At 35.8% G+C, this 25,463-nt stretch overlaps 1 protein-coding gene across 3 annotated transcripts in view; it reads right to left on the reverse strand.

The window, feature by feature from the left end:
- LOC113057283 (calcium uptake protein 1, mitochondrial-like) overlaps nucleotides 1–25,463 on the reverse strand; it is a 68,484-nt gene that overhangs the window by 35,388 nt on the left and 7,633 nt on the right. For all 3 annotated transcript variants that reach the window (XM_026224568.1, XM_026224567.1, XM_026224566.1), the window contains exons 2-4: nucleotides 23,677–23,841; nucleotides 20,387–20,567; nucleotides 9,586–9,748 (exon numbers count right to left, since the gene is read on the reverse strand). In XM_026224568.1, the coding sequence (XP_026080353.1) occupies nucleotides 9,586–9,748; nucleotides 20,387–20,567; nucleotides 23,677–23,840 (508 nt within the window). In that variant the 5' untranslated portion in view covers nucleotide 23,841. The remainder of the gene's footprint in view (nucleotides 1–9,585; nucleotides 9,749–20,386; nucleotides 20,568–23,676; nucleotides 23,842–25,463) is intronic.

Below are 25,463 nucleotides of genomic sequence, written 5' to 3' on the forward strand. Positions count from 1 at the left end.
ATTATATTTTAAAATATTTTCAAATAGAAAATAGTTATTCTAAGTCTTTTTGTATATATAATTTGTTATATATCTGCTAAATGATTAAATGCTATAATATTACTTTATTGGTGTTCAAATAAATCATTGGTGGTGAGTACAAAAGCTTCTTTCAAAAACATAAAAATGTTTTCTCTATGCAGTGATGCTTTAGAATATGGTTAAAATGCATGCTCATGCTGTCTGTTTATGTACGGCTTTCTCTGTGGTAAAGTGCCTATGAGGACTTGCTGACTAAATAGCCAACTCACTAGATTTTGAAGAGACTTTTTATCACACATAAACAAGCCTATTTATAAACAGATCTTTGAATCCCTGCAGTCATTTGCATTTATAGATGTCACTACAGGAACTGGACGATTACTGACGTGTATGAGTGATTAATATAAGCTATTAAGGCTCATTTCCATGTTCCAGAAGATCCAAATAAATGTCAGCGTCAGAGTCGTTCAGCATCAAATCATTTCTCCATTAATCTTGTGCTGAATGCAGTAGAGAGCTGAACTGAGGATGAACAGCACAGACTCTGCTGATCTAGAGTCAGCTTCATGAGCCAAGACTTTATCCATTGTGCAGTCCATTAAAGGAACCACAAAGGAACAGATTAACACTAAAAATAATTTACACTTGTCCCCAAGTTAGTAAACACAAGCGTGCACTTACAATGGACGTCTACGGAATGAAAAAAGTCTCTAATGCGCAACCAGGATGCATTACTTTGATCAATAATACAGTCTAACCAGCAATACTCTGAAATATTATTACAACTGAAAAAAAAAAAAAGAAATCCATACTATATTTGAATATAGTTTAAATGTTTTTTTCTGTGATCAATTTTCAGCATCATTACTCTAGTATTGTGTCACATGATTCTTAAAAAAATAATTCTAATATTTTGTGCTAAAGAAAAATGTGTGTGTGTGTGTGTGTGTATATATATATTCCTTCAGCCATTACCACAGAATAAAGTGTCAAATGTTCCTTCAGAAATCTTTCTAATATGCTGATTTATTATTAGTATCATCAATGTTGGCAACAGTTGCGCTGCCAAATATTTTTCGGGGAAACTGCAATACTTTTTTCAGGATTCTTTGATGAATAAAAAGTTTAAAAGAATAGCTTTTATTCAAAATATAAACCTTTTCTAACAATATAAATCTTTGCTATCAATTCTTATCAATCTTAAAAAATTCCAGTAAACACACACACACACACACAAGTATATACATAGACATCAGTTATTAATTATGAATAATCATATCTATTAAATTCCAAATAAAATGTATAATAATTACTGGGGGCATTTGATTTTGAGTCAAGCGCTTCATTGTAGTACTACGGTGATATCTCTTCAGTGCACAGCGCGAGCAGGACAAACTACAAAGCAGAATATTAATAACTATGACTGGACTGTCACACCCATACCATTATATTGAGAACACCATTATAATAAAACGCTGTGCATTTTTAGAGTTTAGCAGCCGTGTTTCTGCACATTGTTTCGTGAAGAACGTTTCCACAAAAGGAGTTCATTCAGAGACGTTCATTTGCATTTGGGCTCTTTTTGCAAATAGCCTATAAGTCCTAATATTAACGCTATGTTCTATAAATAACGAAGCGTATTCTATATGAAATTATGAGTTGAATGCCATTGATTAAAAACTTGCTATCAAATGCGCCACTCTACTGGTCATCTTCAGTGCGCACAGCTCAAAACAGAAATGCAGAACATTAATAACTACTGTCATATAGGCTAACTTTATAATGAGAGCACTATTGTAAAAATTGTTAATTGTTGCGGTTTCGCCGACGTTAAGTGTTAACTATCTTTATATAAAAACATTATTTACCCCGTTTGTCTCTGCGAGGCATTTGTTACACATTTCCCCTGTGTGTTAACATCAGTAATTATGACTGTCGAATGTCTGACTTGACTCAATGTATTTTGCCCCGCCCCCAAACATATGATTCGACTATCAGTCGAATATCAGCAAGACTCTTAAATTCCGATTCGACTTTGAAAATCTTTAGTTGGGGACACCCCTAATAATAACAAGATAAAAAACCTTTGATTTGTCTTTTATAAGCATAGAAATTGTTGGATTCTTATAGAAAGTTGCATTCTCTTTACATAAAACATTTGAGTGGCAGGCGAGGGGATGACCGAGATTACGACTGAAAAGCTGAAAAGCCTAACTCCTGTTTGAAGCCCGGACTGCCTTGAGCTGAGCATATCTCTCTAATTCTGCTGCTGAAACAGGATGAATTATGGAACAGGTTTCCACGCAGCCAGATGAATAATGAATTTCGTGTTCACTTCCTCACTCTCCCTTTCTTTACAACCCCTCTTCTCTCCCTAAAGGAAAGCCAGACTCTTTAAACTAACGTAAATGACATCACAACCCGCTTCAGCACACCGTGGGTCTCCTTACATCACATCCACAAGTGTAGTAGCAGTAAGAAACACACTTTACAGCGAGGGATGAGTTTTTCTGAATTGCAGTGCAGCGTGTTGCTTGTGCAACCAGACGAATACCAGCTAACAGATTCTCGACACAAGGACGCTTTAATCAGACAGTCAGTGTTTCTCCGTGAAGCGCAGCCACTCTGGATGTCAGACCATCTCCACTATGAATACATCAAACCCTCATAACATAAACGACAAAAGGGCTCAGGAAAAACTGTGACTTCATCACAACTGGGTGCCACACATTATTAAATATCTCTTCCAGCTAAACAGTTTTTTTTTTTTTTTGCTACGTTTACACAAGGGAACTATGTTCGGCACATCAGGATAACTAAAAAAAAAAGACAAACACTTTCTCCAAACCCAATGAGGCACTAAACTCTAATAAAACTGGTGAAACTGTTCTCTGTAATTACAGTTACAAGGCATTTGACTATGAGGACAATTAATGAAGGCCATCCAAGTGTTACGTGCTAAATTGTGCCATCTTCCACTCTATTTCTGCTATATGCATAATGCTCCACGTTCTTATACACCCACATACACACTCATACAGTCCTAGTGCTCTGTCTTTCATTCTGAGAGAATGGGAATCTCGACTGATTCAGCATTGCTGTAGAGCATCGAGCTTGCAACGCCAATGTTGTGGGTTTGATTCCCTGGGAATGTCTGAACTGAAAAGATGTACAGTACAGTTCAGATGCAAGTAGCGCAAGGTCATGGGTTTGATTTCTAGGGAATGCATAGTCTCACGTAGCCCAAACTGAAGGTCTGGAATCTATGGCAGGTTTCACTGGCTAAGGCCCACCTATGAGGCCATTTGACCGACATGTCAAACAACCAATCACAGATCGTTTCATTCATCATCACGTTTCGAGACTTGGAAATGTCTCCACAATAACAGACCTGTGTGTAAAACTCTTTGACATATTTTAAAGATTCTATGCCGCGAACTTTACATATTTCATATACTTTTGAAAATCCACTGTTAAGTTGATCCTGATAAGCGCTCGTTGTCACAGTATGCATTGTCACGGCGGCTTTCTTCTTTCGTGAAGGGGTTTGGCATCACGGTATCCTTGTTTCCAGGCGGAATGTCAAAAACGCGACACACGTCTCGCGAAAATCCTGTAGAAATCAACCAATCCGATGACTACTTTGACATTCCTGAAGCGTTTCCACTTTTGTGCGCCATATGCATCCAACGTTCAGCCAACGGCCCGAGACTAGGACTGAGGCTGAGACTAGGGAATGGATGAAGTGAAAAGATGTTAAGTTCAGGTGCAATGCAAGCTTTTTTGAATAAAACCTCTTCCAAATGATTAAATGCAGATGAAGGGCCCTATCATACAACCGGAGCAATACAGCGCAAGTGTTTTTACTAGTTTCAGCCAGACACAGTTCTCATTTTCCCGTCCTGCGTCGCGTTGTTAAAATAGCAAATGCATTTGGGTCCATTTGTGCGCTCATGGGCATGCAAAAACATGTAAAATATAAAAAAAATTAGGGATTACATTGCAAAAGAACATTATTTTGTAGGTTACATAAATATAAAAATGGCTACATGTCATAATGGATAGTCATCATATGTATCAGAATTAAGCTACCTATTTGATCACGCACGAGCAGCTGCGTTAGGAGTTATTTGCACATGACAGACGAAGAGACACAAACCAATGTCAAACTAAAGATTGGAACAAGTCTATAAATAAGTCAAGAGTTATTAAGGGCGTTTGAGTTATTAATTTATGCATATCATGTTTTTTTAATTAACTAATTAACTATAATTTAACTTGTAATGACAGATTTTGCAATAAATTACAAAAATGCAAAATATAAACATTTAGTGGTCACATACTCATTACAGTCAAGGTTATGCGACAATCAGAAGTATACTCAAAATATACATTTTACTGTTTTAGAATTATTGTTATAAAATGTGAAAAAAAATTGTTATATATATATATATATATATATTTTTTTTTTTTTTTTTTTTTTTAAGTAATATGCATTATTAAAAAAGATTATCTCTCTTACTTTCTAACAACTGCATTTGACTACATTATCATTAGCTCAAGCCTTTAAAATTACAAAGCTTGATATGAAATATGTTAAACACTACGGTTACCACACCTTATTTGTCAGGGTTTTGTCCTTAAAACACATAAGTGGAATAACTGACTCCGGTCCGTTGAATTACGGAAAAATAAAGCACACCCAAGATGTGTGCTACAAGCAAAAATAACTATAATATACATGGTGATATATACTGTGACTGGGATAAATAACTTACACCGCTCACCACAGGGTAGTGCAATGCTTGCACGGGACAAAAAGAGAGCAGGAAAGTTAAATTAAAAGCTGTGGAGTTGTGTGGGGGGCTCAGAGGACTGCTGAGGGGGGCTGTGCGGACACAGAGCTGGTCACTGCCATCATTTAGACTCAAACAAAAAGAGGTAACAGACCCTATTAAAAAGGAAGTTACAGACAGTTCAACTGCTTCCAAATAAACAGTGAATACTTGTTTGGTCCTTAAAGCGCAAAATTAAGTGGCCATTTTTCAACATTCACTTTGCTTTAATAGTGGCCATTATTGTTTGCGTGGTCTTACTTGCAGTCCACAAGCCACGGACGGTTAAGACTCTCTCTCTCTCTTTCTCACACACACACACACGTGACGTGCAAAACTCCGTCGTAGCAAGGTCAGAATTAACTCCTCTCCGAAGTTTACGAAATGGTCGTTCATAAAATGTGTTGCTGTTCTGTTGAAACTTGTAAGTTATCTTAAAGATTCCTAAATGCATCAATATGTGGGGCATGTTTGAACGAGCCATTTTAGGGGGGCGCGGCAGAGTCTTAAATTTGATAAAGAATATCTCTTTGGATTTGAGACTTTAGTCTTTGCAACTTTACAAATCTTCTTTATGCACCAAGAGCTCGTAACAAGAAATTTGTGTCAAATATATAGAATGAAGAACAAGATTTGAGAGCTGCTTTAGAGAGGATGATTTTCTTTGGGTGACAAATAAGTGTCCAAGTCACTATTAATTTTTGCCTCAAATTCACAACATGAGGTTGTGTTAATGATGAGAGAATTTTCATTTTTTGGATAAACCCTTAATCAGATGGCAGCCATTTGTTAACAGGAAAGCTGTTCCAGGATCAACAAATCAGGTTGTAACAGGAACATAGCCAACTTGTGTAAACAGATTAAAGCAAAAATGTGTGATTGCATCATCCAATTAACTAAAACTTACTGTCAAAAATGACAAATGTCTTATGCAGACTGGTCTGAAAATGCTGAACTGAAAGTGTCGAGGCACTCATACATTCAAACACATGCATTTGCAGCCATCAGCACTTCTATCAGTTATTCATGGCCAGCGATCAAATCTCTTGAATCAGCTCTGCCTCTGGGTGAGAGTGACTGAGTCTTTCATTCTACCGTGATAATTCATTTAGCAAGAAATGTCGGCGTCTGATACACACACTCGATGAGTTGGGCTCCACTCCTTTAAAAGCCTCTGCTCAGTTTGCTATCGCTTTACACGCAACAGCTGTTTTCCCGGCTCAGCTGTCATGGACTCCCGTATCATGTGAGGCGTGGAATGGAGAGCAGGAGGGAGGTACTGTGCAAAAGTTAAGCCTCCATCAACATGCAAATGCCAGGATGTAGCTGTTTGCATATAATAATGTAAAAACATTAAAATGTAATTTTTAAATACTAATGAAGATAATAATGAAGTGAGAATACTTTTTGTGTGCAAATAAAACAAAAATAATGACTCTATTTACCAATGCTTCTCAACCTCCTTCTTACCAATGTCCTTACTGCCTTTCTGTAAATATTGTTATATTGTCATATATTTAGCTTCTTCAGCTCAGATTAGGCTAAAATACTGTATTTTATTCAGGTTGTTCTAGATATTGTAAAACTCTAGGGGAGTGAGGAAAATGAGCATAAAAAAAAAGTGGAGTGTTCCTTTAACAGAAAGAGGGGACCTTTCTTTAGAGCACTTCCACTTGCATCTTTACAGGTTACCCTTGGGAGATATCATCAGGGAACACGTTGTTAGCTTTCACTATGTATTATGTATTATATACACTTAGTATTATGCTGATGATACTCAGCTCTATATATCTTCGAGGCCCGGTGAAACACACCTATTTGAAAACAGAATGCATAGTCGATATAAAAAACTGGATGACGAGTAATTTCTTACTGCTAAATTCTGAAAAAAAACAACAAAAAAAAAACAGAGGTCTAATGATATTTTTGGGGCCTGGAGAAGTTTTGTCATGTCCTGACATTTGTGCTTTTTTCAGTTACTTATAAACATCTAATGGCTAAAGTCTAATATCACTGTAATCAGCACAAAGTGGGCTATAATAATATGTGAGCATAGGACTATAGAATTATAGGAGCTAAAAACTCTGCTTGTAATAACCTAGAACACTGACTAAGACTTGATGGCTGCTCTGTCAATTCTTCGTCATCAGTTGGGAACCTAGGTGAGCTATTTGATAGCAATTATGACCTCAAGGTTAGATTATTGTAATGCTTTATTGGGTGGTTGTTCTGCACGCTTGGTAAACAAACTACAGCTAGTCCAAAATACAGCAGCAAGAGTTCTTACTAGAACCAGGAAGTATGACCATATTAGCCCGGTCCTGTCAACACTGCACTGGCTCCCTACCAAACATCGTATACATTTTAAAATCCTGCTTATTACTTATAAAGCCCTGAATGGTTTAGCACCTCAGTATTTGAATGAGCTCCTTTTACATTATAATCCTTTACGTCCGCTACGTTCTCAAAACTCAGGCAATTTGATAATACCTAAAATAACAAAATCAACTGCGGGCGGCAGATCCTTTTCCTGTTTGGCGCCTAAACTCTGGAATAACCTACCTAACATTGTTCGGTTGGCAGACACACTCTTGCAGTTTAAATCTAGATTATAGACCCATCTCTTTTACCTGGCATACACATAACATACTAATATGCTTTTAATATCCAAATCCGTTAAAGGATTTTTAGGCTGCATTAATTAGGTAAACCGGAACTGGAAACACTTCAAATAACACCGTACTTTCTACATCATTAGAAGAATGGCATCTACGCTAATATTAGTCTGTTTCTCTCTTATTCTGATGATTCAGATGATTCTTCTGCACAATCAGACTTTGCTGCAGCCTGGAATTGAACTACTGGTTTTCGTCTGGTCAGAGGAGAGCTGGCCCCCCAACTGAGCCTGGTTTCTCCCAAGGTTTTTTTCTCCATTCTGTCACCGATGGAGTCTCGGTTCCTTGCCGCTGTCACCTCTGGCTTGCTTAGTTTGGGTCACTTCATCTACAGCGATATCATTGACTTGATTGCAAATAAATGCACAGACACTATTTAAAATGAACAGAGATGACATAACTGAGTTCAATGATGAACTGTCTTTAAAGGTCATTTTGCATTATTGACACACTGTTTTCCAAATGAATGTTGTTCAGTTGCTTTGACACAATGCATTTTGTTTAAAGTGCTATATAAATAAAGCTGACTTGACCTGAAAACCCAATAACTGCATATGTTCATATTGTTTTCTCAAACAAAACGATTTTGTTAAAATCCACAGGAAGCATATTATACCATATTATTCTGGCAAAGTATATAGGTTATATTATCTGGCAACATGGGTTACACAAAAATTACAAAAGAATCCAAGCTTGTAACTGATATAGTGGCATTGAGAGTAAAAATAGTTTTAGCTTTTGATGCTCGAATTAGCTGTTTTCAGATCCTTTTCTTCACCCGTTTCTCACCACGAATCAGATCACAGAGGCATTTGTTTTCAATAAAAACAAGAAAATATACAAAAAAAAAAGTAGAAACAAAGTGCTAAATGGGTATTTTATAAAGACTGTCATCATTTTGATTTGACAGGAGGGACATTGTGGTACATCGACCACATATTTAATGTTTTTTATACGTTTATGGCACAGAATACAACAGAATATTTAAAAAAGGAAATATAGTTGTGTTAAGCTGTAAGCTGCTTCCCATTTCACTTTAAACATGCATCCACTAACTTCCCTAAGCACTTATTTTGAGGGGAATCCCTGAGAAAGAAGTTTTCTGCTCACATTTTGAGTCAGCTCATATGTATGCTTCAGGTCAGTGAAGTGAAGGGCATAACAATTGAGGAACGTAGCCCTGGTTTGGCGGATGAGCATGACCCGGTCAGCTGGTAGACCAGGGTCAAAACTGTGACAGTGGTTTGAATTTCACAACACAGCGCCACATGTCTGTGGGGTAGATTTCAGTTTTCTTCACTATGCTATTTTTAGGATCAAGGCAGATCAAAAACCCTACAATGTAAAGGAACCCCATATCAGAGCTTCAGCCCTCAGAGGAATGTTACAGACTTGGATTAGAGTACAGGAAATGAATGAGGAAGACAGGCTTCGCCACAAGCCAGTGGCTAACAGTGTATATATGAGTGTGTCAAGCTTTAAGCTATTTACACACACAGAAGGAAGCTCAGCACAAAAAGACATGACTGATGTGTGATGTGTGTATACATGAGCAAGATAGGGATGTGCGCCATTCAGAATCAAATTGAATGCCTTTCAAACTCCTGAATTTGTATTTAAAATAATCTTTTTATCTTTTGATGGCGGTCTTATTTTTTTACAGTATTAAATCTAAAAACAGTAGTTTCATCTGAGAAAAAAATTCTAAATAGAAAAATAATTTCGATTTCAGCCATTGCTTCAGCATCTATTTAATAGGGAGCGGGAAGCTTCGGATTCTAGACAGGATTTGATTGGTCAGAAGATTTGATGAGAAGCTGAAGTACAAGGTGACGTCAAAAAAATCATTGATCCATTTTGGCGGAAGTGACGAACTGCAAGCTTTGAATGCTTATATGTTCTTAAATGTTCTTCTAAATTCTCAGCTGAATTTCTTTTCAATTCTGTAAATGCCTCTTCCTGTGATTTCAATTTAACATCCTGTCTGACGAGGCCGGTCAGAATATCCAATTCTGAATTTTGCCCAACCCTGGTCAAGAAATATTGAAACTCACTCTCTGGCTGTATCTCATTGGGTGTGATGGAGCGCACAAAGTCCTGTGGTGTCATGTACACCTCCGCATCTCCGTGCTCACTGATGATCTTCAGGGTGGCAAAGTAGCGAAAAATCTTGTCTGGGGTGGAGTAAGCTCTGATCCGGTTCTCATACTCCATCACCTGTATCACACACACAGAAACACACACTTACAGTCAATATCAATGTTGGGAATTAACTACCTAACACTCTCTTTTATACTATATAAACAACATTTTTATTAGTGTGACAGTAGTGCAGGTGTTTCTAAAACGGAGTAGTTTTTACAGTAATAACAAGCTACTTTATCCAAGTAGCCTTTAGCGTAACCAAATTATATTGCCATTTTTACCCTGGTGTGCTGTATTTACCCCTGTATAATGTCCTGTCAAGCTCATATAAGATTGTAATGAATCATTTTGGGTAAATGAATAGACACATAAAATGATTCACCAATGCAATTGTTGTGGCACAAAAGTAATTATATGTTTTTTTTAAGACATCGTGGGCACTTCTAAATACCGTGAATAAATATACATTACTAATCATTCAGAGTTTGGAATGCATATTAAGAATAGTATTCCCATCAGCTGATCAAAATGCACAACACCACTGTATGCTGCTTGAAAGAGCGTATGCGCCCATGATGTAAACAAACACGCATGAGAAGCACATGGAGGAACACGTAAGAGACGCACTGAATGAAAGCACATTCATTCTCTGACAGCAGATGGCGCTAAAATGCAGCCCTTACCCTGTAAACCCCGTAAATAAAGCAGCTGCTACTTTCTAAACCATATTTCAATAATTTTAATCAGATTTGTGTATTCCCTATGGTGTTTATTACAGAGCCAACTACAACTACTGAAATATTTTGACTTAATAGGCTATTTATCTTCAAACATGTATTTTTTTAATCCGGACTACAAATGCCATAGATATTGTTTGAAAGTGTTTTGATCCTTCATTGTTCATTCACACTTTACATTATGGCTTCATTAGTTAACATATACTGGCAATGAAAAATTATTCTGAACATTCATTAATCTTAGGTATTGCAATATTTAATAACACATTGTTAAAACTGAAAGTTGCGACTGTGTTATTTAATGAGCTAACATGAACTATGACTTGTATTTTTTAACAAAGATTAATAACTTCTATAGCAAATGTAGCTATTGCTCATTGTTTAGTGAATGAGCACTATGTGATGTCCGAACTGATTACAATATAGTTTATGTATTGCACTGTATTTTATGTAAAATCATTTTCTATTTTTAAACTGTCTTAAATTCATTTTAAGTCAATTTTTAAATCATCTTCATATTTCAAGTTCTTAAATTGCTTGTTTTATTTTTGTAATTATTTTTCTTCATGATTTTCTTTTAGTTTTTTTTATGTAGAGCACTTTGAATTACCATTGAGTACGAAATGTGCTATATAAATAAACTTGCCTTGCCTTGAATGTTAATGCATTAACTAAGGTTAACTAATGAGGTCTTACTGTAAAGTGATACATATTGGTCTTTATAGTTCTTTTGCAACAGGTAAATTTGATACCGGCATATCCCTACTTTTTATTTTTTAAACCAAAATATTTAACAATTTAATTTAAATAGTTAAAGGTCTACTGAAGTACCCTGAAACATGCACCTTTATTCAGTGTGTCGACATAATTTTAACTGAAACAGGAAGACAGGGTGGGAAATATCACGCAACCTCACCCCTTTTTTAAATAGCCAACAGGCAATATCCATTTGGCTTTAAAATGTAAAATAGTCATTAGTGGAAAAGCTTTGAAGATGTAATACATTAGTAAAATGTGCGACCTATCTAGCCCTTTGTGATCAAATTTATCTCATGTAAGGCTGCTTTGAATAAATAGTATAATACTAAAATATAATAAAGAATGCTAGATAGACATAGGCCTTCCAATACTGGTCATTTACATAACTAAATCTAACACTCTGATCATTACAATAACCTGAAATTATGGCTGTCATATCAGCAACAGTGGCAGAACAGCAGCCAATTTTGTTTTGAGTTCTGAATCAAGAGCAGCCTAAAAGTTATTAATAGCCTGAGGCGACATGGCACATATTAACTGAAAAATCATCCATTGCAGGTTTGCTCTGAAAGTAAATCTCTGTATAATTTATCTGGTGCATGAAAATGTCCAGAAATATTTAGACAATAACTGTCAATTGCATCATGTGATCATGCGAGACTGACAAACTTAATTGAATGGATTGCAAAGAACTGTGGGTTTATGTTCAATTATATGAATTAATTATATTTGTGTTGACAATTAAATGTTTTTTTGGCATCAATAATATATTTTAAATGGTCTTTTTTGCCATTTATTCATCATATCATGCCATTCAAATGTTTAACTGATTGACAACCATTAATCGAGATTCTGATTTTTAAATCAGAGCCATTACTGCAGTTTGCATCTATTATTGTGATGGATGTGTCTGTATTTTTGAACAAAGATCATCAAAATGAGCAGCAATAGAGGTCAGTTTCATCATTCTCATCCAGCCATTGACGACGCTTCCTTTTCCACTATCTGGCTGTCTTTTGCAAATGCCCATTTTGCGAGTGACTCATTATGCAGGCTACTGTAGGCTAATTAATGCAATTTTCAAAGCTAATTGAGTGTCAGTTTGCTTGCCGCTATTAGACAACAGAAGTGACTGTAATTGCAAGATGAAGTGATGATAATTTGGAGTTTAGGAAAATGCCTGAATGCCTGCAGTAAGTGATGCTTGTAATGTAAAACTGTACTTGTCAATCAAACCCTGAGGTCAGTGCGCACCACTGCTAATTATAATTTATTTTTTTTAGTTTATACTTGCATCAGAAGAACATACATGGTCACTGTACTGGGCTCACCATTATTTCAGGATTTTGCACCATAAGTGGTGCGTTTTTAAGATGCCGTGTAAAGTGTAATTTTCAAGTGCTAAAAACTCATGTAGAGCCCTTGCCTAATAATGCCCTGCCTTGCCATTGACTTTCAATACATAGACAAAAATAGTCAAAACATTCCTCAAAATATCATCTTATGTTCTACACAAGAAAGATTGTCATTCAACTGACCAGGTCTGACTTTTCTGCCATTTTTCCCCAAATTCCTGTATCTGACTTTGTATTCATCATATTGAGATGTGGAGAGTGTTTTATTGTGTTCATTGCGCACATAAATCTGACAAAAAATTACGCACTTGCTTGCCTTGCAAGTACTGATACTTCCTCTAAGAAATGCTGGTCACACCTTATTTTAAGGTCCAATTCTTGCCATTAACTACAACTTGTTTCAATAAACTCCAAATGTGCTGCTTATAAATAGTTAGTAAGATAATTGTTAAGTTTAGGTATTGGGTAGGATTAGGGATGTAAAATATGATCATGCTAATAAACAGCGAATATGTCAAAGGGTTAGATCACACAAAAAAAGAAAATTAGGCTGCGTTTTACTCACCCGAAGCAGGTGTATATTTACATTTACATTTATTCATTTAGCAGACGCTTTTATCCAAAGCGACTTACAGATGAACACAGTGGAAGCAATCAAAAACAACAAAAAGAGCAATGATATATAAGTGCTATAACAAGTCTCAGTAAGGTTAACACAGTACACATAGCATGGGATTTTAAATAATATAATAAATAAAAAGAAAACAGATAGAATATGCCATGTAGACAGAGAAGAGACGTGGTCCAAGAACTGAGCCCTGAGGCACCCCAGTAGTTAGATGTTGAGACTTGGACACCTCACCTCTCCAAGACACTTTGAATATGACTTTCAGACGAATCATAGTTATATTAAAAACTGTCTTTGATCTTTTTAAGCTCTATCACTGCAGTCAGTAGGTGTTGCATTGCTTCAGTCCAAAAGAAGTTAAATAAAAAGTACCTATCCATAAAAATAAGTGTATTACATGGATCCGTGGGGTGAAAGATGAAAGTCATATACACCTAAGATGCCACGGGAGTGAGTCAAACGCAGACTTATTTTCTTTTTAGGGTAAACTAACCCTTTAATAATAGGCTTGCTAATAAGCAACTAGTTAATAGTGAGAATTGGTCCCTATACTAAAGTGTTATAGAAATGCTAATATCGTTTTTCTATTAAAGTGATGGTGATACATTGTTTTGAAATATTAAAGGTCATGATTACATGAGTTTGCATTTTCAGAAAGTTAAATAACATACCATTACAACAAACAATCTTTCAGCAGATGAGCATGTGCTATGTCAAAGCATAAGCTGCAAACTGATCCAGGAATATCGCTCATATGTCTCTTAAATAATAAAAGGAGAGTATGATGCACGCTGCCTGTATGTTTAGTGAGAGCAAATGTGCACAACTTGCACACTGGTCGCCCTTTACAGCACTAACTGCCATCTGTATGTCATCATTCATACACAAAGAGTCTTGTGTTTGTGGGGGTATGTGTCACGGCTCCTGCTCTGTTTCAGAGGGAAACGCTATGTGTCATAGAAACAGACAGGTTGGCATCTAAATGGCACCCACCGTGGGCTGGCAGTGATGCCAGATGACATTGGCACACCAATGAGGGGAACAGAGAAAAAAAAATGCACGAGCACCAAAGCAAGGACATACTTAGCAGCATACATCACAAACACACATCCACACAAACGGCACTTTCCTTGATCTTTTGAGAGTTTGCTATGCTATAAAAAACACTGGCTGTTTCAAATCCTGAGAGACATCTTAAGGAAATGGAATTGGAAAATTGAATCGGTATCCTTAAAAAGGTGTTGATGCTTTAAAATTAAGGTTTTACATTCATGGAGAAAGCAGACAGATACTTATATTGCAAAACAGCAGATATAAGAGCAAAATAAGAGTACAATACTGTCTGTTAAATTTGTTAACTTTAAACCATTTCTAATTGTGTTGCACCAGCTGCTCTTTATTTCCCTCTGAAGGATTCCAGCAAAAAAAAAAAAAAAAAAAAAAGGATATTTTTTTTTAAAAGTAATTCATCTGATATTTTTTTAATATAGAAGCCCATTTCCATCACTGAATAAAAAGTATTAAAAAAAAATATTTCTCAGAAATGGCAGTTTATTTTATTCTCACAGTTGCGAGTTTTTATACTGCAGTTCTAACTTTTTTGGGTATAAAGTAAGAATTGCTAGATATAATCTTTCTAGTTTATATCTCACAATTCTGTCTTTATTTCTCAATATTACGAGTTGCTATCAGACAATTCAGACTTTATAATTGCAATTGCAAGATCATATCACACAATTCTGATAAAAAAAAAAATCATATAATTGTGAGATAAAAAGTCTCTTGTTTCTTTTTTTATTTAGTGGCGGATAATACTTTAATTTTAGTATTTTTTTATTTTATGACTTTGTAATAAGGTAATATTAACATTATGGATGTGCAAGACTAGTCAAATAAAGTTGACTAAACAGAACTAAAATACTAGTCGACTAGCAATTGTCACAGTGTCTAGAGAACATTGCAAAGGTAACACTTTAGAATAAGGTTCCATTAGTTAATGTTAGTTAATGTATTAATTAACATTAACAAACAATGAATAATACATTTATTACTGTATTTATTCATCTTCGTTAATGTTAGTTAATGAAAATACAGTTATTCATTGTTAGTTCATGGTAATTCACAGTGCATTAACTAATGTTAACAAGCACAACTTTTGATTTAAATAATGCATTAGTAAATGTTGAAATTAACATGAACTAAGACTTATAAATGCTGTAGAAGGATTGTTCTTGCTTAGTTCATGTTAACGAAAGTAGTTAACTAACATCAACTAATGGAACCTTATTCTAAAGTGTTACCCATGCACAAAGAAGAAGATGAAGGCAAATAGTCTTTAATTAATCCACAGGAAGGTAAATCCACAAACAGACAGGAAATAATCACATGTATGGACATAGTAGACCAGACAAAGGTAAACTGAAGGGAAGGGAAGCTAGCGAGGGACAGACAGGTGAGGATGATTAACAAGACACAGGTGAACTATCGCTGAGTCCCAATTCACATACTATCCGTGCTAAATAGTATGCGAAACTAGAATTAGTACGTCCCAAATTGTAGTATGTTGAAAAGAGTATTCCAAAGATACCCGGATGGTCTACTATTTCCGGTTAGAATTCGAAGTGCAGATCAATGCACACTCTAAGTGCTAATATTGCCCACAACCCATTGCGTGCGGGAGGGAGGAGCTTTGCGATGATGTAAACATGGCAGCCGGATGCAGCAGCGGAGATGCGCCCTCAGCTTTTAAGTGTAAGAATTCAAATGTTTAACCCTAATTAAAGTTATATTTTATTTCGTTACACACATTGCACATGAACGTCAGAACCAGCCGCCTCACAAACGACCTGCGTTAGGTTCTATGACGACGACGCCCTGCTTCTTGACTCCTCAACTTGGTAGAAGAACATATTGTAAAATGTATTGTGAAAAAAAAACGATGAGAAAAAAAGATGGGAATAGTAAATACAATTTTATTGGACATAAAGAATGAATGAAACGTTAACAGTTGTGGTGTGCGTAACTAGGCGTTCACGTTGCATGACGTCATCTAAGTATGTCCCAGAACGTGCATACTCTTTTGCTACACACTCAAAAGTATGTACTTTTTCCTCACAAAAAAAGTACATACCTTTAGGTTGTAGTATAAGTAGGCGAATTGGGACTCAGCGTATATAACCAAAGTAATCACAGAGAGACAGAAACTGGGTCAATGAACACATGATGGATAAAAACACAACAAAAAAGTCCAAAGGTGTGACCGTAATTAACACTGCAGAAAAAAGATTATTATTTGTATGATAACTTATAAACAATGTTATTTATTTTATATGCAAAAAGGTTTTTACCATGCACAAAGGTCTTAAGCGGTACAGCAAAAGGGGAGAAAATGTTTATGTAATACTCAACTGTGTTTTTGTACCAGTGTAGGTCGTTTTATTAATTTAATTTATAGTTACCTCTACACAATCAGTAAAGTTTTAACCTCAGGTGCGTCATTTATGCACCAAATGGAACTTCAACGATAGTTTTCAAATGGGCTTCCTGACTAGTTTCCCATCTAACAGATGGCCCTGAACCTGAAGCCATTGGAGTCACTGTGGCTGGGTCACAGAGTGATGTTTTAGTACCACTATGACACAATGTTTACACTTTTCAGGGGAATCACCTATGAATAGTTTACTGATTGTTGTCTCAGAATATCTAAATAAAAACATTATAGCCATTAAAATGTAAGCATAATGCAATACACTTGGCAAAGTTGTTCCTACATGAATTAATTAATAGTCCATAATTATTTTTCCATTTACAGTTAATGAAGCCATAGTTTAAATTGTATTTAGGACAAATGAAAAAAAAAAAAAAAAAAAAAATATATATATATATATATATATATATATATATATATATATATATATATATATATATATATATATATATATCTTACAAAAAATATCAATAAAGCTAAATTAAAGTGCATCTCAAACAAAGTGTCACACTTCAGAAGACTTCAGATCTGACCCAAATGTAAATTAACAAGGAACCAGGATTAAATGGATCCATACTCATTCTGAAATAAATAGTTATTTTACCTAATAAAACTAAAACTAATTCAAACTAGATGAGAGTTTTGAGTGAGATGCGTTTCCGTTCATTCAGACGGGACAGGGATGAGATGGAATGACTTAAACCCATTAAAAAGTATTTGCTTATTAGTTTCTTCTAATAATATTCCAATTTCCGAGTGCTTTAAGAAGATTACCAATATGATACTTCAAAATGACTCTTTTTGATGGGGACACTCCAAAAAAAAAAATTACACTGATAATTCTGGGAAAATACCAAAACACAACAAAAATAACATTTTAACAAAATACAGAGTGGGACTAAATCATGAAATATGAGCGGAATAAACTATATACATATGTATATGTAAATATATATTATGTGGTGATGCCCATTTCAGATCACTTTGGATTCGGTAGTTAATCTATGAGCATTATATTTGCTATTTTTAGTAGTTCACCAAATATGGTTACAACTGTATGTTACAAGGATATACCGCCGAGTCTTCATATGTTACACAGAAATTGGTTCTGTTTGAATGAGCCCTATTGGTTGAAGACGTGCCTGGAGGGCAGTGCTTGTGTAAACAGAGACAGCCGTCTAACGTACCCCACTGCATGATGAATGGCCTCATCCATCAAAGACAGAGCCCCACCATCCTACAGCGAATCAGCTTCACTCTTAATGTGCTGCTGGTTTGATATATGCTGTTTATTTTAATACTGCATCCATATTTCAGAGGATACCTACTCCCTTTCTCAGCTTATGATTAAATGTGATGATTAGGTTCTAAACAAAAAGGTCCGAACCACTGCTATTTTAGGAAACAGAGTAGCAAAAATAAATCATTCTGATAAATTCTGTCCTTTTTTTAAAGAACGCAGACACAAGAACAACCACAATACATCGACTAAGTAACCATGTCATGAAACTCAATCAGTGAACAACCATCATCCACAAAGATGTATAAAAGCCAAAGCCAATTATGGTGATAAATAGGCTTGGCCTACACAGTTCTTTACGCCGTACAGCACAATCAAAATAAACAACATAAATCTACAAAATGTTTAGCAAACACAAATAACAGTGGCGCTACTGGACAGACAGTTCTGATTGTTCGAGGGGGAATTCCTCCTTGACTGCGACAGCATCCTACAGTAGAGCTTCTGTTTCAAGGAAATATGTTCTAAGCTGCACCTTTAAAGAACTACTAACAGCTTGCACCAGTGCAAACCGTCTTTTGGCGTTAAAATAGAACGGTCAGGACTTAACTAAAAACATGCAGTGAAGAATTAGCACCTAACTAACAGTTATTTTTGCACCTGACCTTATTGAATATTCATTTGTAAGAGTTTCCCTTTCAGACGCTAAGCTTATGGGAGGAAAGTATTCAAATGAATCACGCAACACGATTATCTAATGTTTGTGCTCGTCAAATGACTGGTATTGACGCCATTATTTAATGGCCAAAAAAGCATGTCTTTAAGGGTTAGTTCACCCAAAAATGAAAATTAGCCTATGTTTTACTTACCCTCAAGCATCCTAGGTATATATAAATTTCTTCTTTCAGACGAATCCAATCAGAGTTACACTATATTAAAAATTAAAAATGGGTTTCGGCGGGAGTTTTTGTTCAAGAGTCCAAAAGTAGTCAAATAAAGCAAGTGCATCCGTAATAAAACATGCCTCACATGGCTCTGGGGCATGAATAAAGACCTATAGCGAATCGCTGAATTTTTGTAAGAGAAATAACTATATTTAAAATGTTATTAATACCTTCTCTCACTTCGGAAGCCATTCCAGTGGATGACTTAGGACGTATGCGTCACATGTGCGCCTCTTGAGAAATATGCTAGTCTTGTGAGTTTGCTAACAGGAGCAAAGGAAGCTAAGTTTCCTCACTTCAGCAAAGAAAAACCAGTCTCCTCTTGGCATATAATTAAAAGTCTTTGACATTTTTCTTTGCAAATCCTTATTTTGTTCTAATTTGTGACCGGCGTTTTGCTTTGCTCTCTCTCCTCTACACTTCCGCGTTCGTCACGAATCACCAGCGCGTGTGCAACACATGTGCCCTCTGTCATCCGCCAGGTCGGCTTGCATGAACGATAGTCAGCAGAAGTGAGGAAAAAAGTTTATAACATTTTAAATATAGAGAATTTTCCAACCAAAACGCATTGATTCGCTATAGGAGGCCTTTATTCATGCCCCAGAGCCATGTGATGCACGTTTTATTTGAGTACTTTTGGACTACTTTTAACAAGAAAATCCCACCTTCTCCCTTTCTAACGCTTGGAAGAGCCAGGGTACTTTTTAATATAACTCCGATTAGATTCATCTGAAAGAAGAATGTCATATTCCCCAAGGATGCTTTGAGGGTGGGTTCATTTTTTTCAATTTTTTTACATAGGGTAATTTTCTTTTTTGGGTGAACTAACCCTTTAAAGCAGGCAGTAATTTGTTCTGTGCTGGGAAAATTGTGCTGGTCATTATGAAAATGATCTGGCTGTGTCTAACACTAATTCTCCCTGTTTAGTAAATCTGGCCCTAAATATGGTAAATGGAAGCTGAACCATATTTGCTTTACATGCAAACCTAAGCCTAACTGGGTGAACTATTTAGTTTAATTTTAACTTATTTATTTTTGAAGCACTTTTAAATACAGTAACTGTTTGGATACTGTTTGGTTGAAATAGTGGTTTATCAAAATAATAAAAAAGTAATTCAGCAAATATCAAAATTGAAAGCTGTCAAAAGGCCTTTTTATGTGCCCCATTTAAAAGGAACACATCAACTACTGAACAAAACAACAGTGTCATTCATTTTATTTTTTCTCTCATCCTTTCTGCTCTTTCCCTTAATCAACACTTGCCTGTCCCAGATGCTGTTTTAATATCACATTTTCCCCAAAGTTAATGTCAGCTGCAATTCATTAACTCTGTTATTGTCGCTCTGCCACGTTCCCACTGATGACACACATGAGATTGAAACCCAATTCAGAAATATGCAGTTTGATTTCGTGACTGTGGATTTGCATGCTGATTAGATGTGATGAGTTCACATTTTGTCTGCACACGGTGAAGCCAGATGAATGCATCAGATAACGGCTGGATGAACCTGACCTCATCATGATGCGATTGAGATGATGTGAATGTTGTGAATTGATCACCTTGCGGTCACGGAAGCCAACTCTTTGTTTCTTTCTCTTCCCTTCTGAGCCGGCCTCATCTTCCTCCCCACCGCTACTCGACTCAAGAGCGTCGTCTGACTCCACCTCTTCTGCCACATCCTTCTCCTCCTCCTTTATCTGCTCCTCATGCTTCACTGAAGACCCTGCCTCTGCATATGCTCTGCCAATCAGAAGAGAGCATGCAGATAAGTCACACTGAAAAGTATACATCAGAAATACTCAACACTGTCGGAAAAAGTTCAAATCATTAAAAAAAAAATGTTTTCGAAAAAATTGTTGTGCTCACATTTATTAGATGAAAAATATGGTTAAAAAAAATTATATATGTAATGTATTTTATTCCTTTGATGCAAATCTGAATTTTCAGTTGTAAGTGTCACATGATCCTTCAGAAATCATTCTAATATACTTAATCTAGCAAACTGTGTACAATATTTGTCATGTGTACACTTACAATTCTTTTTAAGCAATCAGACCTACAATTTCTGCTGGACAATATAACTAAAAACCCATAGATTACACTAAAAAAGTAATTTAAACCATTTCTAGATGCACTTCTAGTCCAGCTAGCAACCACATAGCAGTTATGGCTGTGCAAAACATCAAATGCGATTTTCATGCGCATCGCATCAGTAAAGACGCTCCTGTAATTAGAAGTATACCTCCACCATGTGCGTTCAGAACAGGGTTGCCAGGTTTTCAAAACAAATCCTAACAAAACAACCACAGACTTGGCAACACTGGTTGTCATTTACTACACAGAGCCGTAATTCACTGACAATCTACACAAAATCGATTTTAAAATCGATTCTTTGTTGATTTTGAAAGCGATTTTGTGTTAGTTGTCGGTAGACTACTGCTCTGTGTAGTAAATGGCGCTCCACCTGAACCAGTGTTGCCAAGTCTGCAGTTTCCGCATGTTGAAGCGACCCCAATACCAATAACATGATATTTTGCCCCTAAAATGCTAACCATGCCAAAAAACGTATATTTTTACCCCGGGAGGCAATTTTTACCGTGGAACCTTCTGGAAACGCGCTTGGGCTAGTTTTGGACTAGTTTTGAGAATCAACTGGGCAGGATTTGTTGCGAAAACCTGGCAACCCTGATCTGAATGCACATGCTGGAGATATACTTCTAATTAAAGGAGCGTATTTACTGATGAGATGCGCATGAAAATCGCATTCGATTTATTGCACAGCCCTAATAGCAATGGGTTAAAAATCAATCTGAACACATAAGGAACACATAAGCAACTGCATAACAACACTCTGACACCGTAGTGAGTTTTCCTTAGGCAAATCCCTCAAATATTTTCTTTAAAAAAAAAAAAATCTACTTTACTCACCATTACACATGGGATCCAACAATGTCAATGTCTATTTATCTCTGAGATGTACCTCATACTAAAAGTCATTGAAGAGTGCTACAGGGTCAATATCTTAAGGACAAAAAGCAGTAATTGAAAAAAGGTCTGCTGTTGTGTTGATGGGATGTGTTTGAAGGTTTGTTCAATAACTCAATATAATGAGACACAGAGAAAATGACTGCACAGACTGAAAACCGAAAGGCCACCTCGTCTCATAACTCCTTCATTCTATAGATCACATCCCAGATGCATTTCTCTATATTGCTGATATATCAGTTGCTCTATTCATTCACCCAGACTGCAGATGAATCTCTGCAGGTATGGGCTCAAAGGACATTTACATTAAAGGTGAAATGTGTCATTTCTTTTCATGTTACAATACTTTCTCCTATCCCAGTTTGATATACAGACACAGCTATATGTAAGCCCCTTCTTAGGGTGACTTCCCCAAAAACTCTCAATATAAAAATGCTGGCCTATACTGTAAAAGCTAATTTTTTTTTAGGTAAAAAAAATAAAATAAATAAAAAACAGTAGAAAAAAAAGTATCTTTTTAAATGTTGCAAGTAAATGTAAGCATCATAATTTAATAATGTACAGTATGAAAAATATATATCCATTCATTCATTATGATCTGATAAAGGCTGCATTTAAAAGAAGTATTAAATAATTTATTATATTAAAGATTAACCTTAAGTGAAAATTACATAAAAGACAAGACAACATAAATGTAAAAATAAGTCAACATTTGCGTGTATGATAAAATATCCAAGCACAACCAATACGGATTTAAAAAAAGAAAGAAAGAAAAAGTAATACCAGGCGCTAACTAATATACTACTTATATATAATATTTTTTTTCTGCCAGAAAATACAGAGATATATACCATAAACCACAAATCAAGCAAAAAATACAGAGATATGAATAGTGTGTGTGTCTTTGTGTGTGTGTGTGTGTGTGTGTGTGTGTATGTGTATATATGTATGTATGTATGTATGTATGTATATATATATATATATATATATATATATATATATATATATATATATATATATATATATATATATATATATATATATGTATGTATGTATATATATATATATATATATATATATATATATATATTATAAACCAGTAGTATTGCCATTTCATTATTTCTCTGATTCCATTTAGTGCTGCTACTGGCACAAAAATTAAAGGGATAGTTCACCCGAAAATTTAAATTTGGTGTTTATCCGCTTACCCCCAGAGCATCGAAGATGTAGGTGACATTGTTTCTTCAGTAGAAAGTTGATTACACTCTATCTACAATCTCAATTAGGAGTGTCAATAGTCCATTTGAGAGATAGGTGGCGATAATGAACTTGAATCTGTGATCCACCGTAAAGCAAGAAGAAGAAGACGCCTAACACATCTACTTAAGAACACGCTCAGGAGAGTTCTAACAGTTCGGACATTGTGTGAATCACAGGTAAAAAAAAAAAAAACTATATAAAAACTGTTCAGTTTATTGCACAAACCAATTGTTTTGTGTCTTTAAACATCAATGTATCGTCACCAGCTGCAGGGTTTAATTTGGTTTTGTTTGTGTATGTTTTTGTTTGTTTGTTTTATTGTAAGATTTAGCTGTGATTCCCATCCACCTCCATTATAAGACTGACAGACTTCAACGGTTTGTGTTAAAAATCTTTGTTGGTGTTCTACTGAAGAAACAATGTCACCTACATCTTGGATGCACTGGGGGTAAGCAGATAAACATATATTTTTTAATGCTTTACGTAACTCTAGTCACAAAAAAATATGATATACACAATATGATGTAACTCTTATAGGTTATAATGCTGTATTATAATTGTAAGAGACTTCCTTTATGGGACAGGTGTCCACAGTGAGCTGTACCTTGTCCACAGTAGTCCAGCACTGGCTGAGATGCCCGTTACCCCCGCCAGGGCAGCCAGCATCAGTCTGCGCCGCTGATGGGAACGGAAGGCACCGCTGTGATGCCGTCTTGACAACTGCACCATCCCGACGGTGACAGCCGTCAGCGTCCGCAAGCGGTACATACTGCAAGAAGACAGAAAGACAGAGCGCTTACTATGCAAATAATACTTTTAATTCAGAATGACAATTACATCTGTATGCAAATATCTCCTGGAGTGACACAAATGACACCATTTCAAAGTAAAGTCAAAGTAACGTTATAAACTATCGAATGAAATGAAATTCATCCAAAGTCAAACAAGCCCATTCCTCCTCTCCTTCTTCAGAGATTTGGGCAAGCCTCAAATGGTGTGATATGATTTGATTCTTTCTGAAATTAAAACTGTAAATGTGGGTTCTAGATCATTCCCGAACACTGCATGGATTATCCTGAATCCCTACACTAGCACATCTCCCACGGCCCCGAGCCTGCACTCTCAAAAAACTCATTATCCAGCAGTTCAGGGACAAGACACATTTTTAACAAGACTTGAGAAAGTTATGCAATGAAATGGGGCTTTGTGGCCTTAAGTCCACATCTTTTAGTTCTGAGGTCATCTGTAAGTGAGTATACTCGTAAAAGTGTCAAAATAGACTTTTAGGAGCTGTAAGTATTTAAAATATATAATTTTTTCTTCTGGGGAAATGGCGCAAAATACTGACGACTCATTCTGTCTGAAGGGACATAAGCAAAAACTTGCCACCTGCCACAGGCTAGCCAGTAGAAAATAACAGTTTGTGGCTATAACAAACATTAAGCACAATGCGATTTTAAAAAATAAAAATAAATTGAGAGATGAAACATCTCAGCTTCACTTTTATATTGAGATGAACTGAGTGAATGTAAAAAATAAGTCAACTTTTTTAGCTTTTAAAACATACAGATCTAAAGGCCTAATTAAAGGATCTAAATATTAGCAACTAGCTTCTTTTTATGCCAAAAATAAAATTTCCCCCTCAACAAAAATACCATAAATAGGCCATGGAAGCGATGGGTCTGCCAAGGTAACTATTCATATAGCACTAGTGATTTGGAATATACTCCACGAAGCAATCACAAAATAAGAATTTATCATAGAAACTTCACTGCTAAATAACAAATTAGACTAGGCATTATTCTAATTATCAAACTCCAATACAAATTCACAGTGCTGCAGTTAAACCCTTTACATTACCAGTTCTGTCAGGACAACTCTCTGAGAGTTTAGCATAGTAATACACATGGCAACATTAATGTGTTTGGTCTTGATGGAACAGATCTGCTACACTGCTGCTGTGAGTATGTAGGAAATACTGCTGCTGCACATATAACGTGAAATAACCCCCATTTATAACATACATGAAATCACGCTGTAGCAGATATATACAGGTGGAGCTGGGGAAGCTGGAGGGTTTCTGAAGCGCAGTGCGACTGCTACAGTAAGCCCTAGATGAGTACTTGAATGTTGAGCAGCAAGATCATTGGCTGATAATATGGAAAGAAATCAATCAGCTGCAACTTTTGAATAATAATGTGATTATATTAGACTGAGTTAGACCTATCCACCTGCGTCATCTAGAGTTTTATGACAGAACTTTGTTTTTAGGCCTATAAACACTCCCAAAATAGTACCCTAGTACAGTAACAAAATACAACTAAATACTTAAGTACTTTACAGCTTGTTAACAAGCTATATCAGCGTTTTAAAACAAGGTATATGCATTTA

This window comes from Carassius auratus, chromosome 38 (assembly GCF_003368295.1).
Source record: "Carassius auratus strain Wakin chromosome 38, ASM336829v1, whole genome shotgun sequence".
Lineage (NCBI taxonomy): Eukaryota > Metazoa > Chordata > Actinopteri > Cypriniformes > Cyprinidae > Carassius > Carassius auratus.